At 45.1% G+C, this 19,087-nt stretch overlaps 1 protein-coding gene across 1 annotated transcript in view; it reads right to left on the bottom strand.

Moving 5' to 3' along the window:
- The window catches only part of LOC106588960 (gamma-aminobutyric acid type B receptor subunit 2), a 462,346-nt gene that overhangs the window by 19,178 nt on the left and 424,081 nt on the right, over positions 1-19,087 (bottom strand). The window contains exons 14-16 of the mRNA XM_014178545.2: positions 6,465-6,575; positions 4,774-4,998; positions 4,340-4,522 (exon numbers count right to left, since the gene is read on the bottom strand). Of these exons, the coding sequence (XP_014034020.2) occupies positions 4,340-4,522; positions 4,774-4,998; positions 6,465-6,575 (519 nt within the window). The remainder of the gene's footprint in view (positions 1-4,339; positions 4,523-4,773; positions 4,999-6,464; positions 6,576-19,087) is intronic.

The following is a 19,087-nucleotide window of genomic DNA, read 5'->3' as shown; positions in this document are numbered from 1 at the left end:
CACTGGTCATCTCCCGTCTGGATTACTGCAACTCGCTGTTGGCTGGGCTCCCTGCCTGTGCCATTAAACCCCTACAACTCATCCAGAACGTCGCAGCCCGTCTGGTGTTCAACCTTCCCAAGTTCTCTCACGTCACCCCGCTCCTCCGCTCTCTCCACTGGCTTCCAGTTGAAGCTCGCATCCGCTACAAGACCATGGTGCTTGCCTACGGAGCTGTGAGGGGAACGGCACCTCCGTACCTTCAGGCTCTGATCAGGCCCTACACACAAACAAGGGCACTGCGTTCATCCACCTCTGGCCTGCTCGCCTCCCTACCTCTGAGGAAGCACAGTTCCCGCTCAGCCCAGTCAAAACTGTTCGCTGCTCTGGCACCCCAATGGTGGAACAAGCTCCCTCACGACGCTAGGACAGCGGAGTCAATCACCACCTTCCGGAGACACCTGAAACCCCACCTCTTTAAGGAATACCTGGGATAGGATAAAGTAATCCTTCTAACCCCCCCCTTAAAAGATTTAGATGCACTATTGTAAAGTGGTTGTTCCACTGGATATCATAAGGTGAATGCACCAATTTGTAAGTCGCTCTGGATAAGAGCGTCTGCTAAATGACTTAAATGTAAATGTAATGTAAATGGCTCCGGGCTGAGGAGCGTCGCTGGAGGCTCCGGGCTGAGGAGCGTCGCTGGAGGCTCCGGGCTGGGGAGCGTCGCTGGAGGCTCCGGGCTGAGGAGCGTCGCTGGAGGCTCCGGGCTGAGGAGCGTCGCTGGAGGCTCCGGGCTGAGGAGCGTCGCTGGAGGCTCCGGGCTGAGGAGCGTCGCTGGAGGCGCCGGGCTGAGGAGCGTCGCTGGAGGCGCCGGGCTGAGGAGCGTCGCTGGAGGCGCCGGGCTGAGGAGCGTCGCTGGAGGCTCCGGGCTGAGGAGCGTCGCTGGAGGCTCCGGGCTGAGGAGCGTCGCTGGAGGCTCCGGACTAGGTATGCGCACTGGAGGTCCGATGCGTGGGACTGGCATAGGTGGCGCCAGACTGGTAACACGCACCTCAGGTCAAGAGCGGGGAGCAGGAACAGGACACCCCGGACTGAGCAGGCGCCCTGGAGGCCTGATGCGTGGAGCTGGCATAGGAGGCGCCAGACTGGTAACACGCACCTCAGGTCGAGTGCGGGGAGCAGGCACAGGACATACTGGGCTATGGAGGCGCACTGTAGGGAGAGTGCGAGGAGCAGGAATCGGTCTCACCGGACTGGGGAGACGCACTAAGGGCCGAGTGCTCACAGCAGGCACTGGCTGTACCAGGTTATGGATGCGCACTGAAAGGAGAGTGCGAGGAGCAGGCACAGGACGTACTGGACTATGGAGGCGCACTGGAGGGAGAGTGCGAGGAGCAGGCACAGGACGTACTGGACTATGGAGGCGCACTGGAGGGAGAGTGCGAGGAGCAGGCACAGGACGTACTGGACTATGGAGGCGCACTGGAGGGAGAGTGCGAGGAGCAGGCACAGGACGAACTGGGCCGCGGATGCGCACCGGAGGTCTGGAGCGTATGGCTTGCACAACCCGCCCTGGCTGGATGCTCAACTCAGCTCGACAACTGCAGGGTGCGGGCACAGATCGCACCGGCCTGTGAATGCGCCCTGATGACACAGTGCGCATCACCGCACAACACGGTACCTGCCCCGTCACTTGCTCCCCACAGTAAGCACGGGGAGTTGGCTCAGGTCTCCACCCTGACTCTGCCAAACTTCCCATGTGCCCCCCAAATTTTTTTGGGGGGGGAATGCCTCTTGTGTTTCCTTCGTTGCCTTGCCTGTTGATCTCGTCGCTGTACTTCCCTCGCTGCTTCCACCTGTTCCCATGGGAGGCGATCCATTCCGGCCTGGATTTCCTCCCACGTCCAGGATCCTTTTCCCTCCAGTATGTCCTCCCATGTCCACGACTACCGCTGCTCCATTCCACGCTGCTTGGTCCTTTGTTGGTGGGTTATTCTGTCACGGCTGTTTGACGGATCGGACCAAAATGCAGCGTGTTCGTAGTTCCACATATTTATTAGACGTGAAACTGAATGCAAGACATAAATAACTTGAAAGCACAAAAACACCAAACCGTGATTCAGAGAGGACAACACACTACTCAAAAGATAATAACCCACAAACAGGACGAGAAAAACCCCTACTTAAATATGATCTCTAATCAGAGGCAATGAGGATCAGCTGCCTCCAATTAGAGATCAACCCCAAACAATCCCAACATAGAAATAGACAAACTACAACTTAAACATAGAAATAGAAAACATAGAACAACCCAAAACACCCCCTGTCATGCCCTGCCCTACTCTACTATAGAAAATTACATCTTACAAGGGTCAGGACGTGACATAGAGACACTTTATAGAGTGACAGGATGGTGCTACTGGCAGACAGGACCTATTACAGACACTTTATAGAGTGACAGGATGGTGCTACTGGCAGACAGGACCTATTATAGACACTTTATAGAGTGACAGGATGGTGCTACTGGCAGACAGGACCTATTAGAGTGTCACGGCTGTTTGAAGGATCGGACCAAAATGCAGCGTGTTCGTAGTTCCACATTTATTAGACGTGAAACTGAATGCAATACATAAATAACTTGAAAACACAAAAACACCAAACCGTGACGCAGAGAGGACAACACACTACTCAAAAGATAATAACCCACAAACAGGAAGAGAAAACCCCTACTTAAATATGATCTCTAATCAGAGGCAATGAGGATCAGCTGCCTCCAATTAGAGATCAACCCCAAACAATCCCAACATAGAAATAGACAAACTACAACTTAAACATAGAAATAGAAAACATAGAACAACCCAAAACACCCCCTGTCATGCCCTGCCCTACTCTACTATAGAAAATTACATCTTACAAGGGTCAGGACGTGACATAGAGACACTTTATAGAGTGACAGGATGGTGCTACTGGCAGACAGGACCTATTACAGACACTTTATAGAGTGACAGGATGGTGCTACTGGCAGACAGGACCTATTAGAGACACTTTATAGAGTGACAGGATGGTGCTACTGGCAGACAGGACCTATTAGAGACACTTTATAGAGTGACAGGATGGTGCTACTGGCAGACAGGACCTATTAGAGTGTCACGGCTGTTTGAAGGATCGGACCAAAATGCAGCGTGTTCGTAGTTCCACATTTATTAGACGTGAAACTGAATGCAATACATAAATAACTTGAAAACACAAAAACACCAAACCGTGACGCAGAGAGGACAACACACTACTCAAAAGATAATAACCCACAAACAGGAAGAGAAAAACCCCTACTTAAATATGATCTCTAATCAGAGGCAATGAGGATCAGCTGCCTCCAATTAGAGATCAACCCCAAACAATCCCAACATAGAAATAGACAAACTACAACTTAAACATAGAAATAGAAAACATAGAACAACCCAAAACACCCCCTGTCATGCCCTGCCCTACTCTACTATAGAAAATTACATCTTACAAGGGTCAGGACGTGACATAGAGACACTTTATAGAGTGACAGGATGGTGCTACTGGCAGACAGGACCTATTACAGACACTTTATAGAGTGACAGGATGGTGCTACTGGCAGACAGGACCTATTAGAGACACTTTATAGAGTGACAGGATGGTGCTACTGGCAGACAGGACCTATTAGAGACACTTTATAGAGTGACAGGATGGTGCTACTGGCAGACAGGACCTATTAGAGTGTCACGGCTGTTTGAAGGATCGGACCAAAATGCAGCGTGTTCGTAGTTCCACATTTATTAGACGTGAAACTGAATGCAATACATAAATAACTTGAAAACACAAAAACACCAAACCGTGACGCAGAGAGGACAACACACTAGAAAACATAGAACAACCCAAAACACCCCCCGTCACGCCCTGCCCTTCTCTACTATAGAAAATGACATCTTACAAGGGTCAGGACGTGACATAGAGACACTTTATAGAGTGACAGGATGGTGCTACTGGCAGACAGGACCTATTATAGACACTTTATAGAGTGACAGGATGGTGCTACTGGCAGACAGGACCTATTATAGACAAGGCACACTCTGAGGACACTGTCATTGCTGTTATGTCACGCAAATGTAAGACTCTCATATATGAAGAATACCATACTTTAGATAAATACAAAAAACAGGGTGTCTCTCTGGTCACATCAATAGGGCCACAAGCTTTTCCTGACTGTGAAGTTGAGAGAAAACTCTGGGGACTAAATGTAGGTAACAGGACTGGTGTGGTCGGGAAAGACTCCCTGGCCTCTTCATAAGTGGTGATGACATGACATAAGGCAGCATTACGATGACGTCACCTCTGTTATCTTCATGCGGAGGCGGTGGTTGTCGGTCTGCAGGCCGTCCAGTCTGGACGTGTTGGCCTGGTTCACACTGGTTACTGACGTGGACGTCTTGGAGTCCTCTTTCTTTTGGTTCGTATTGAACTTTAACCTCCGGTTCTGAGTAGCTGCGTCTGGATTGGTCCTCATCGTGATGAACTGCAAGTTGTCATAATAAAGGGCAGTTGCTTAGAATGACAGGTTAAGGTGTCACATCACATTCCTCCTCTGATGGCATGTTACACTTACTCATATCGGAATGTTTAAAAACAAGGGAAAGTATTTCATACAATCAGCAACATTATCATTTCTGAGATCCTCTTAGAGTGCATGAATCCAGTTGGTTGAGCAGTTTCATGCCCATTGGCTGGACAGGAAGGAGACAGTTTACCATTTCCTGTGTTCCTTACCTTTGGCACAAACACCAGACAGAGAGTGATCGTGCTGCAGAAGATGATGACCAGAGCCACGATGCAGAACTGCACATTGGGCTGGTCTCGCGTGAGGAAGGACACGGCCGCCCCGATGATACACATGATGCCCACGTTGTACACACTCATCCCGATGTACTTGCTGTCATTCAGGGCCGGGATGCTCACATTCCTCGTCTCCCAAGCCAGGAAGCACCCAAACAACTGGAGGAGAGGGGAGAGGATAGAAGAGAAAGAGAGAAGGGGAAGGATAAGAAGGGAAGAGGAGGAGAGAGAGAAGACAGGAGAGAGAGGGGAAATGAGAGGAGAGAGGAGGGGAGGGGGACAGGAGAGTAGAGGAGAGAAAGAATGAAAGATTAACAGGGATGTATAGGGCTATTTATGTTCAGTACATACTGTAGCTTTTGTGATATGGAGATGTACATTGTGTACATTTGCACAAATATATGAATTACACCATCTAATGTGACCTATATAGCAGACAGCAGCATTGATGTAAACTTGAAAAGCCTTTTGATTTTGTGGTCATAAATGGTTTATTTTCTGAGAGTGTTTTTGTGTTCTTCACAGAACACTGCATGGAATATCCCAGAACCCCAGTGTCTCAACATTATAATGATGTAGCAGCATCGCAGGAGCATTCGTCACATGATCACACCTTTGGATAGGTTGTGTGTGTGTGTGTGTGTGTGTGCGTGTGTGGTGTGTGTGTGTGTGTGTCATAGGATAGATGATGACTCAATCCTCAGATGCTGCTCCTACTGTTGTCATGTCCCAGTTTTGTCTCAGACACAACTACTCTGAAGTTTGTTACGCCATGTATCTCACTTTCTGTCTAACTGCTCTCTTTCTGTTTCCTCTCTCTCTCATGGCTATAAGTGTACTGAAAGGTTGAATTATTTACAGTCTGGACTAGTTAAGTTAAGGTGTTCAAACACACCAGCCGAGGGGAAGTGGAACATGTTCAAATATGTCACATTTCATTTAGAAACCTTAGGCTTCTGGAGGGGTTCGGTTAACTACATCACTGGGAGCTCTGCTTGGAGACACACACACACACACACACACAGACACACACACACACACACACACACACACACACACACACACACACACACACACACACACACACACACACACACACACACACACACACACACACACACACACACACACACACACAAAGAACCTAGTTACTACTCAATGGGACCACTCATATGGTCGGGGAGAGAACAGTGATCAAAGTATTTTGTGTTTCCTTTGATATTTCTCTTTCTCACAGTGGAAGGTTCTCTTCAGTGAAGGACAAGTCTATTGTGGGTAACTCATCACTGAACCAATGGCAGGGCATGTGCTATTTCTCTCTGTATAGTAGGGTATGAGTCATATCCCAGTATTCAGACAGAACAACAGAATGTGCTCTATGCCTGATGAAATCGACATCTAACAACCACAGATATCATTACCATACGTGTGCTTTGTGTGTGACAGAAAACTTGCTATTGAACTCTCCATCATGACACAATGACCATGGTATACACATGCTAGACGGTGTTCAGATAACAGCCACCACCTCTTCCTTTCCTGCAGCTCAGAGACTACCTCCCTAACCATGAGTAGGTCCTTGAGGTGACGGACACACACACACACCAATCTCTCTCCTTACTCACCATAAGCAGGCCCTTGTATGCGTAAACGATCCCCAGCCAAATGGTCATGTGTGTGTTCTCACAGTGTTCCAGGAAGGGCCGGATGGCTATGTCCCGCCCCTGGGGGTCCGCCTGTAGGGACACACACAGAGAGAGAAAAGGTCAACCAGTGAAGAACAAACACCATTGTAAATACAACCCATATTTATGCTTATTTATTTTCCCTTTTGTACTTTAACCATTTGTACATCGTTACAATACTGTATATATACATAATATGACATTTGTAATGTCTTTATTCTATTGGAACTTCTGTGAATGTAATGGTTACTGTTCATTTTTATTGTTTATTTCACTTTTGTATATTATCTACTTCACTTGCTTTGGCAATGTTAACATATGTTTCCCATGCCAATAAAGCTCCTTTTTTGATTTTGAGAGAAGAGAAGGCCTGGTCAGTGGTGGGCACATGCATGTCAAAAACGACAACAACAATACCAACAACAACAGCCTAAGCAAAAATATTTTCAACTTCAATCAAAATCTGAACAGTATTTCTTCAAAAAAATACAAGTTAGACAGCAACTACAGTTGATTACAATCTTATGTGACATACAATACCAGTAAAAAAGTTTGGACACATCTACTCAGTCAAGGGTTTTCCTTTATTTTTACTATTTTCTACATTGTAGAATAATAGTGAAGACATCAACACTATGAAATAACACATATGGAATCATTCAGTAAACATTTTTTTTAAACAAATCAAAATATATTTTATATTTGAGATTCTTCAAAGTAGCCACCCTTTGCCTTGATGACAGCTTTGCACACTCTTGGCATTCTCTCAACCAGCTTCATGAGGAATGCTTTTCCAACAGTCTTGAAAGAGTTCCCACATGCTGAGCACAGATGCTTTTCCTTCACTCTGCGGTCCAACTCATCCTAAACCATCTCAATTGGTTTGAGGTCGGGTGATTGTGGAGGCCAGGTCATCTGATGCAGCACTCCATCAATCTCCCTCTTGGTCAAATAGCCCTTACACAGCATGGAGGTGTGTTTTGGGTAATTGTCCTGTTGAAAAACAAATGATAGTCCCACTAAACGCAAACCAGATGGGATGGCTTATCGCTGCAGAATGCTGTGGTAGCCATGCTGGTTAAGTGTGCCTTGAATTCTAAATAAATCACTGACAGTGTCACCAGAAAAACACCATTACAACCCATCACAACACCATCAAAACCCCTCCTCCATGTTTCATGGTGGGAACTACACATGCGGAGATCATCCGTTCACCTACTCTGCGTCTCACAAAGACACAGCGGTTGAAACCAAAAATGTCAAATTTGGACTCATCAGAAAAAAGGAAAGATTTCCACCAGTCTAATGTCCATTGCTCGTGTTTCTAGGCCCAAGCAAGTCTCTTCTTATTATTAGTGTCCTTTAGGAGTGGTTTCTTTGCAGCAATTCGACCATGAAAGCCTGATTCACACAGTCTCCTCTGAACAGTTGATGTTGAGATGTGTCTGTTACTCGAACTCTATGAAGCATTTCTTTGGGCTCCAATTTCTGAGGTGGTAACTCTAATGAACGTATCCTCTGCAGCAGAGGTAACTCTGGGTCTTCCTTTCCTGTGGCGGTCCTCATGAGAGCCAGTTTCATCATAGTGCTTGATGGTTTTGCGACTGCACTTGAAGAAAATGTTCCAGATTGACTGATATTCATGTCTTAAAGTAATGATGGACTGTTGTTTCTCTTTGCTTATTTGAGCTGTTCTTGCCATAATATGGACTTGGTCTTTTACCAAATAGCGCTATCTTCTGTATACCAAACCTACTTTTTCACAACAATATGAATAAAATTATTAAATTACAAGCCTAGTTGGTTTAGCCACCGAAAAAGGATGCAACCTTCTCGCTAGCCATGATTGGCTGAGATAATGAGTGGGCTCAACATGCCGAGAGATGAGTTCAGATTGGTCTGCCATATAGTCTATTTGAGCTGGTCAGTAAGTGGAGGTCATTTTGAAAGTGGAGTTTTGAAATCAGTGGGATTAGAGTATGATAGCTAAGGAGATGGAGATAACACCTGTGTCCGGATTTCATCTTCAAACTTAGGGCAACCATGGCATCCATGACAGGGAGAAGCCTCCATCCATGATGTATAGGGGTAAGATAGTCTAGCTAGCTACATTTTCAGATATTACACGTTTCCAATTTTGACAGAAAGTCGTTTTCATTTGAAGTTAGTGTACTTTTAGCTGGTTCGCTAGCTAACGTTACGTGTATTATTATTATTATTCATACCTAGTTATAGCCTGTTAGCGAGCTAACATTGAACCTGGTTGTTTCAAGCTACCTGCAGATTCATGCAGTGTAGTAATGTCATGAGTTGGGATTATGGTTAATTGATTACCTAGCTAGCTAGCTACATGTCTTAACAAAATACTCCACTATGCAAGTAACCATTTCAATAGAATGTCACTACGACAACTGTTGATAGACATAGCTGGTAACACTAGTGCATCGGGGCCTCCCACTCCTCTTTCTACTCTGGTTAGAGCGAGTTTGTGCTGTTCTGTGAAGGGAGTAGTACACAGCGTTGTACGAGATCTTCAGTTTCTTGGCAATTTCTCGCATGGAATAGCCTTCATTTCTCAGGACAAGAATAGACTGACGAGTTTCAGAAGAAAGTTCTTTGCTTCTGGCCATTTTTAGCCTGTAATCAAACCCACAAAGGCTGATGCTCCAGATACTCAACTAGTGTAAAGAAGGCCAGTTTTATTGCTTATGTAATCAGCACTACAGTTTTCAGCTGTGCTAACATAATTGCAAAAGGGTTTTCTAATGATCAATTAGCCTTTTAAAATTATAAACTTGGATTAGCTAACACAACGTGCCATTGGAACACAGGTGTGATGGTTGCTGATAACGGGCCTCTGTACACCTATGTCGATATTCCATAAAGAATCTATCGTTCCCAGCTACAATAGTCATTTACAACATTGACAATGTGTACACTGTATTTCTGATCAGTTTTATGTTATTTTAATGGACAAAAAATTTGCTTTTCTTTAAAAAACAAGGACATTTCTAAGTGACCCCAAACTTTTGAATGGTAGTGTATGTGGGATGCTCGGCTGAAGGGAGTTGTAGTTTTTATAAGCAAATATTCAACCTAGTTCAGCCCAGAAATGTGGTAATTAACTACAATGACCATAATCCATTGAGCCTGTTTTTTCGGCTCAGAGATGGATACAATTTTACACCTGCTACGTTAGATAAACACAGACAACATAGACTACATGAGAGAGGAATGTACACAACACAATGACGAGAGAGAGGGATATAGACTGTTTGTGAAAGTATGCCTTATCTACTTTGAAGAACTAGTAAAATGACTTAGTCAGGCAGTTCTGCAGCACGCTTAGGCAGGCTAGCCTAGCTAAATAGGATGACTAAAGACAGTACAGAGATACAGAGATAACGTTGTTTGGCTGATACTGCCTGAGCAGGGATGAGATGACAACTATAAGGAATGAAAAATAATATAATATAATAAGTAATATACACAACTGAAATATTGTGTTATTTCATAGTAATTTCCTATTCTACTCAATGTGGACCTGACAGAGACAATGGAATATTTTCAATGTTTTGAAAATGGAATTTTCCCTATATTTGGCTTTAGAATTCCCATTGAAAAGCTCTAAAATAATTTTTACATTTTTTAAAATCTAAACCGAAATCGAAAACCGTGATTCTTTTATAAATAATCAAACCGAAACCAAACTGACCTCAAAAACCACTAATCGCTCAGCACTACAGATAGGACACATAGAAAAGTATTTCTTTAGGCAATAATCATGCAATAATCATGCAAACACGTTTTTTTTATTGTGACACGGCATCAGTGAAATTTCAACCTATAATTTTCTGTTCTCTGTCCATGTAATTAGTCCTCTGCACCACCAGGATGGAGCTAACGTGCCATGTTTACAAAGCTGTTCATTTTAGTCTATTAAACAGACCCCCATTTCAAAGGAAACAAGCACTCATTAAGATCACTCAAAAAGATAGAGAATGGAATGTGTTTGTTTTTAAATATCATTCTTAGAACGTTCTCTGAACGTTACCAATCTTCTGTTGTGTTATTTATGGAAAGTTTTCTTCACATTCTTGGAACAATTTGAGAACATGACTTCAAATAGAACCATGAGGAAACCTGTAGGAAACGTTCCGGATGTCAAACCAGTTGGAGAATGTTCCTAGAACATTGCCAACATTTTAATTAAATGTAACCATGAATGAACATTTAGGAAAACGTTCTGTTAAAATAATGAAATACCAATGAAGGGTTCTAGAAAAGTCATAGTCGTAGGGTCATATGGTTCTCAGAACGTTATGTGCTAGCTGGGATACCACTTGAATGCCAAGTACATTATTTAATTAAAGTAGTTTACTAGTATGGACATTGGAACAGATCCACTCGTGATAATTTGAACCCAAGGAGCTAAACGGCTAAGCTCTATCACCACCATGTATGCATCCCAAATAGCACACTATTTACTCTGGGCCCTGGTCAAAAGTAGTGCACTACAAAGGAAATAGGGTGCCATTGGGGATGGACAGCCTACCACTGCAGCTCTGACATGCCCTCTACAACTAATAACACTGATAATACAAACTTCTGTGTTTTAAATATGGACAACTGGGCATCGGCATCCATGGGCTTCCATCCGTCCCATCCGAGATCAGAACAGGCAGGAACATCAGAACCCTCACCTCTCCCAGGGAAGCTGTCTGGGGGTTGCCAAGAAACAGCCTGCGGCGGGCAGAGCCGAGCGGCCCAAAGCGGTGGTGGTGGCGGCAGCAGCGGTGGCGTCTGCTGTCATTTCTCAGCGCATGTTATTAATGTTATTAAAAGGCTACTAGGAGGGAGGTAGGTAAGGAGGGAGGGAGGCCGGGAGGGATGGAGGGAGGTGGGGATGGAGGCAGGGAGGAAAAGAGGCAGGGAGGGAGGGAGGTAGGGAGGCAGGAAGGGAGGTAGGCAGGGAGGGAGAAAGGCAAGGAGAGAGGGAGCCAGGGAGGGAGGCAGGGAGAGAGGTAGGTAACAAGGGTGGCAGGGAGGGGGAGAGGGAGGCAGGGATAGAGAGAGGGAGGCAGGGAGAGAGGTAGGTAAGGAGGGGACAGGGAGGGAGGTAGGTAGGGAGGCAGGGATGCAGGGAGAGAGGCAAGGACGGAGAAAGGGAGGGTTAGGGAGCCAGTCATCCGAGTGGTGTGCTCCACACTAGGGAGAGACTAAAGAGAGTAGCGGGTGGGTGTGGAGAGCCCTGGTTCTTTCTGGAGGAGGGATGGAAGGAAGGATGGAAAGATGGAGAGTGGAGGAGGAGTGGGGCCAACAGGTGAGAGGAGGAGTGGGACCAACAGGTGAGAGCGCCAGGGGGAGAAAATTGAGAGCTTACGTCCTCAGCTGCTGTGTGTGTGTGTGTGTGTGTGTGTGTGTGTGTGTGTGTGTGTGTGTGTGTGTGTGTGTGTGTGTGTGTGTGTGTGTGTGTGTGTGGGGATGAGCTATCAGCCTACTGACAGCGACTCTCCATCACTTGCAGTGGCAATTACAAAACGGAAGATTCCACTGCAGAGAGAGACAAAATAGCTCTAGAGTTTGTGGCAGCGATTTATGTCAGTTTGCAGATGTATTTTCCAAAAAGCGCAGAATATGGAGATGAAAAATGGTAGAGGAAAAGCCTTCTACAATCTGAGGGAGGGTTGGTGGGGGAGGAATCAATATAGTCTCCCTTGTTTTGTAGAGAATAAAAACTCTACCCTAGCTTTAAAATCAGTAGCTAGGTTTCCATCCAATTGGAGACAGATTTTCATGCAAATATTCTAAAATCTACATAAAATATGCATATTTTCCCAGCAGTGGTGTTTCAACCATACAGACTTGCTGCTGATAAAAAACAATGCGTGACTACGTAGTGCGTACAAAATGTACTTCTTATCTAGTTGAATGTGTTTCCATCACATTTTCAACTCTACCGATAGTTTTGTGACAGACACTGTTGTGTTAAATGCCTCCTCTGGTCTTGGCATGTGAGCTCTTGACAACAGTGCGGGTAGGCTAGCCTACATGATGAGATTATTATGGATAAGAGAATATTTTCATTTGTCAAATGGCAGTCCACCATCGATCATTACATCACCCGAATAAGACCCTCGATATTTATTGGAAAGGAAGCATCAAGCTCATTACCGTGCACTCTCACCACCCTGTGAAATTAATCATAACTTATTTCATCTGTAGCCAAATAAACTGCATGCTTTCCCAAACATTGTCATCACGGGACTCCAAGCGTACTTCGATATGGTTATTATATCAATATTTGCACATAAAGGCGTTTCCACTATCATTTCTCGCACAATAAATACAGACGCAAAAAGATCCCACCATGTTGAACGAACAAGTTATCTGTGGCATTTATCAAATTGTACTGAAACTTCCTGTTTCCATCACAGATGTCGTGATTCTTTTTTTTAATACAGTATAACTTTATCTCATAACACAACTGTGGATGGAAACGTGGTTAGTGTGAATATGAGGGTTGTGTGAATATGAGGGTTGTGTGAATATGAGGGTTGTGTGAATGTGAGGGTTGTGTGAATGTGAGGGTTGTGTGAATATGAGGGTTGTGTGAATTTGAGGGTTGTGTGAATTTGAGGGTTGTGTGAATGTGAGGGTTGTGTGAATATGAGGGTTGTGTGAATATGAGGGTTGTGTGAATATGAGGGTTGTGTAAATACGAGGGTTGTGTGAATGTGAGGGTTGTGTGAATATGAGGGTTGTGTGAATGTGAGGGTTGTGTGAATATGAGGGTTGTGTGAATGTGAGGGTTGTGTGAATATGAGGGTTGTGTGAATATGAGGGTTGTGTGAATGTGAGGGTTGTGTGAATATGAGGGTTGTGTGAATATGGGGGTTGTGTGAATTTGAGGGTTGTGTGAATGTGAGGGTTGTGTGAATATGAGGGTTGTGTGAATATGGTGGTTGTGTGAATTTGAGGGTTGTGTGAATATGAGGGTTGTGTAAATATGAGGGTTGTGTGAATATGAGGGTTGTGTGAATATGAGAGTTGTGTAAATTTAAGGGTTGTGTGAATTTGAGAGTTGTCTGAATATGAGGGTTGTGTGAATATGAGGGTTGTGCCATTTAGAGAAGGGGAAGAGATAAATGAAAGTGACTGGTGTTTTCAGGTTTTTCAGAAAACCAATATTCCAGTAACACATTCACCCATGGCAAATAAAAGGCTCCTGACACCAGGCACAAACTGCATCCCCAAACTAGACTGGACCTGAGTCCCAAATGGTACTCTATTCCCTATATAGTGTACTACTTTGGACCAGAGCCTACAGTATATATAGGGAATAGGGTGCCATTTGGGTCACATCCTGGGTCGGCTGGAATTCACATGGGTGACATCCCACTCCCAGGTTCCCTGGATAACTGTCTGCTCTGCAGAGGCTCATTCCAAGATGGCGTAGCAGTGGGGATGTCTGTTTTGATTGTCTTGTCCTGTCCCTTGTATATATCGCTTTTCTTTGTATATATTTAGTATACAGTCGTATGAAAATGTTTGAGCACCCCTCTGAAGCAGCATAATAATTTACTCTGTCGTCACAGAAAATGATCACAGTGGCATGCCATTCATTTTCTAATAAAAGCTGAGTACTGGGGTATTGTCCAGACAAAGATTTTTAGTGTAGCAATATTAAGTTGTATGAAATTAAATCCCCGGCCTGCTAGCTGTCTGAATCGCCGTGCCTCCAGCTTGCCTAGCTACTCACTGGACCCTATGATCACTCGGCTACACATGCCTCTCCCTAATGTCAATATGCCTTGTCTATTGCTGTTTTGGTTAGTCATTTTTTGTCTTATTTCACTGTAGAGGCTCCAGCCCTGCTCAATATGCCTTAGCTAGCCCTTATGTTCCACCCCCCCACACATGCGGTGACAGCACCTGGCTTAAATGGTGTCTCTAGAGACAAAACCTCTCTCATCGTCACTCAATGCCTTACCTCCATTGTACTCACATCCTACCATACCCTTCTCTGTACATTATGCCTTGAATCTATTCCACCTTTCCAGAAACAAGTCTCTCATCGTTGCCGCTTAATATAGACCCCCCTCAGCCCCCAGTTGTGCCCTGGACACCATATGTGAATTGATCGCCCCCCATCTATCTTCAGAGTTCGTACTGTTAGGTGACCAAAACTGGGACATGCTTAAAACACCCCGGCCATCCTACAATCTAAGCTAGATGCCCTCAATCTCACACAAATCATCAAGGAACCTACCAGGTACAACCCTAAATCCAACCTGCCCTCTAAATACACCTCTGCTGTCTTCAACCAGGATCTCAGCGATAACTGCCTCCTTGCCTGCGTGCGTACTGGGTCCGCAGTCAAATGACCACCCCTCATCACTGTCAAACGCTCCCTAAAACACTTCAGCGAGCAGGCCTTTCTAATCGACCTGGCCCGGGTATCCTGGAAGGATATTGACCTCATCCTGTCATTAGAGGATGCCTGGTTGCTCTTCAAAAGTGCTTTCCTCTCCAACTTAAACAAGCATGCCCCATTAAAAAAATCTAGAACTAAGAACAGATATAGCCCTTGGTTCACCCCAGACTTGACTGCCCTTCACCAACACAAAAACATCCTGTGGCATTCTGCATTAGCATCGAATAGCCCCCGCGATATGCAACTTTTCAGGGAAGTCAGGAACCAATATACTCAGTCAGTTAGGAAAGCTAAGGCTAGCTTTTTCAAACAGAAATTGGCTTCCTGTAGCACTAATTCCAAAAACGGTTTGGGACACTGTAAGGTCCATGGAGAATAAGAGCACCTCCTCCCAGCTGCCCATTGCACTGAGGATAGGAAACACTGTCACCACCAATAAATCTACGATAATAGATAATTTTAACAATAATTTTTCCACGGCTAGCCATGCTTTCCACCTGGTTACCTCTACCCTGGCCAACACCTCAGCACCCCCTGCAGCAACTTGCCCAACCTCCCCATGCTTGTCCTTCACCCAAATCCAGACAGCTGATGTTCTGAAAGAGCTGCAAAATCTGGATCCCTACAAATCAGCTGGGCTAGACAATCTGGACCCTCTCTTTCTAAAATTATCCGCTGAAATTGTTGCAACCCCTATTACTAGCCTGTTCAACCTCTCTTTCGTATCGTCTGAGATCCCCAAAGATTGGAAAGCTGGCGAGGTCATCCCCCTCTTCAAAGGGGGAGACACTCTAGACCCAAACTGTTATAGACCTATATCCACCTGCCCTGCCTTTCTAAAATCTTTGAAAGCCGAGTTAATAAACAGATCACCAACCATTTCGAATCCCACCGTACCTTCTCCACTATGCAATCTGGTTTCCGAGCTGGTCATGGGTGCACCTCAGTCACGCTCAAGGTCCTAAACAATATCATAACCGCCATCAATAAAAGACAGTACTTTGCAGCCGTCTTCATTGACCTGGCCAAGGTTTTCGACTCTGTCAATCACCGCATTCTTATCAGCAGACTCAACAGCCTTGGCTTCTCAAATGACTGCTCGCCTGGTTCACCAACTACTTCTCAGATAGAGTTCAGTGTGTCAAATCGAAGGGCCTGTTGTCCGGACCTCTGGCAGTCTCTATGGGGGTGCCACAGGGTTCAATTCTCGGGCCGACACTCTTCTCTGTATATATCAATGATGTCACTCATACTGCTGGTTATTCTCTGATCCACCTCTACGCAGACGACACCATTCTGTATACTTCTGGCCCTTCTTTGAATTCTGTGCTAATAAACCTCCAAACGAGCTTCAACGCCATACAACACTTCCAGTTCTCTGCTGCCAACGACTGGAACAAATTGCAAAAATCTCTGAAGCTGGAGTCTGATATCTCCCTCCCTAACTTTAAGCATCAGCTGTCTTGTGTTATTGACTGTACGTTTGTTTATGTGTAACTCTGTGTTATTGTTTTTGGCGCACTGCTTTGCTTTATCTTGGCCAGGTCGCAGGTGTAAATGAGAACTTGTTCTCAACTGGCCTACCTGGTTAAATAATGGTGAAATAAAAAAAGAAATAAAACACGGACATGGACTGTATCCCAAATGGCACCCGAACACCTTCATAATGCACTACTTTTGACGAAAGCCTTTAGTAGTGCACTATAAATTGAATAAGGTGCCATTTGGGATGCAACCCCAACTACCATATCTAACCATTCCTCCTCCATACAGGAGTCCCAACTACCATATCTAACCATTCCTCCTCTATACAGGAGTCCCAAGTGACCATATCTAACCATTCCTCCTTTATACAGGAGTCCCAGTGACCATATCTAACCATTCCTCCTCTATACAGGAGTCCCAACTACCATATCTAACCATTCCTCCTTTATACAGGAGTCCCAGTGACCATATCTAACCATTCCTCCTCTATACAGGAGTCCCAACTACCATAACTAACCCTTCCTCCTCTATACAGGAGTCCCAGTGACCATATCTAACCATTCCTCCTCGATACAGGAGTCCCAGTGACCATATCTAACCATTCCTCCTCTATACAGGAGTCCCAGTGACCATATCTAACCATTCCACCTCTATACAGGAGTCCCAGTGACCATATCTAACCATTCCTCCTCTATACAGGAGTCCCAGTGACCATATCTAACCATTCCTCCTCTATACAGGAGTCCCAGTGACCATATCTAACCATTCCTCCTTTATACAGGAGTCCCAGTGACCATATCTAACCATTCCTCCTCTATACAGGAGTCCCAGTGACCATATCTAACCATTCCTCCTCTATACAGGAGTCCCAGTGACCATATCTAACCATTCCTCCTCTATACAGGAGTCCCAACTACCATATCTAACCATCGCTCCTCTATACAGGAGTCCCAACTACCATATCTAACCATTCCTCCTCTATACAGGAGTCCCAACTACCATATCTAACCATTCCTCCTCGATACAGGAGTCCCAGTGACCATATCCCTGCACTGAATGACTGTGTCCCTGTGTAACCGGTGTGAAATGGCTAGCTAGTTAGCGTGGTGTGCGCTAATAGCGTTTCAATTGGTGACGCCACTCGCTCTGAGACCTTGAAGTAGTTGTTTCCCTTGCTTTGCAAGGGCCGTGGCTTTTGTGGAGCAATAGGTAACGATGCTTCGTGGGAGGCAGTTGTTGATGTGTGCAGAGGGTCCCTGGTTCAAGCTCAGGTAGGGGCAAGGAGAGGGACAGACGCAATACTGTTACACCTGCACTGAATGACTGGGTTTGTACATATTGCATAGCTGCATGTCATGGCTCCGGGGTAAGTTTCCCCTAGATACAGATCTAGGATCAGCTTTCCCTCCCCTATTCCTAACTTTCACCATTAGGTGCAAAAACTGACCCAAGATCAGCCTCTACTTGTCTTCGCAACACAACCCCACTGTATTGAATCAATGGGTCTCTACAGAAACTGTTCTCTGGATTTTAATGTTCTTATTCTACTGTAATTCTATGGTGAGAGCACTCTCTGATGAAGGCTGTGTGACTCAACACCATCATTGTCCCTGTAACTGAGAGCTTACATAGATGTAGCATACCACCCTGCATCCCACTGCTGGCTTGCTTCTGAAGCTAACCAGGTTTGGTCCTGGTCAGTCCCTGGATGGGAAACCCGATGCTGCTGGAAGTGGTGTTGCAGGGCCAGTAGGATGAATCTTTTCCTCTGGTCTAAAAAAATATCCCAATGCCCCAGGGCAGTGATTGGGGACATTGCCCTGTGTAGGGTGCTGTCTTTCGGATGGGATGTTAAACAGGTGTCCTGACTCTCTGTGGTCACTAAAGATCCCATGGCACTTATTGTAAGAGTAGGGGTGTTAACCCTGGCATCCTGGCTAAATTCACAATCTGGCCCACATACCATTGTGGCCACTTAATCATCCCCAGTTTACAATTGGCTCATTCATCACCCTCCTCTCCCCTGTAACTATTCCCCAGGTCCTTGCTTGAAAATGGGAACGTGTTCTCAGTCAACTTACCTGGTAAAATAAGGGTAAAATAAAAATGTGTAGAGATAACGTCTTAATTGTGTTTTGTTAAACCTTTTTAAGTACAAGCTTTTGGATTTTTTTTACATTTTATAACTTCTGTAAAATAAGCCTTATGTTGTTGTATTTGTATGACTTTTTCAACATAAAACCCCAGCACCTTTATGAAGAATCCCACAACTCTAATCTCTCTCCAGACTCTGAGATTAGAGTGACTTATTCTAGGCCAGTTTGTTTTAGAAAAGAAAAACTCCATAGACAGCCGAGGAGTACTAGGATTTACATTTTTCATTTATTGTCTATCTGTATTTAAATGTCTGCCCTCTGCCACCTATCTGTCTGATGTGACCGTTGTTGACTTTATCCCATTACCGGGTTAATCCCTCTCGTACACGAATGGCCCCTTTGCCTCCGCACCATGACACCAACGCACGTACAGACACACGCACGAACACACACACACACACACACACACACACACACACACACACACACACACACACACACACACACACACACACACACACACACACACACACACACACACACAC

This window comes from Salmo salar, chromosome ssa27, assembly GCF_905237065.1.
Source record: "Salmo salar chromosome ssa27, Ssal_v3.1, whole genome shotgun sequence".
NCBI lineage: Eukaryota > Metazoa > Chordata > Actinopteri > Salmoniformes > Salmonidae > Salmo > Salmo salar.
Note: the sequence above shows the minus strand (reverse complement) of the source record. Positions and strands in the feature narration are given on the sequence as shown.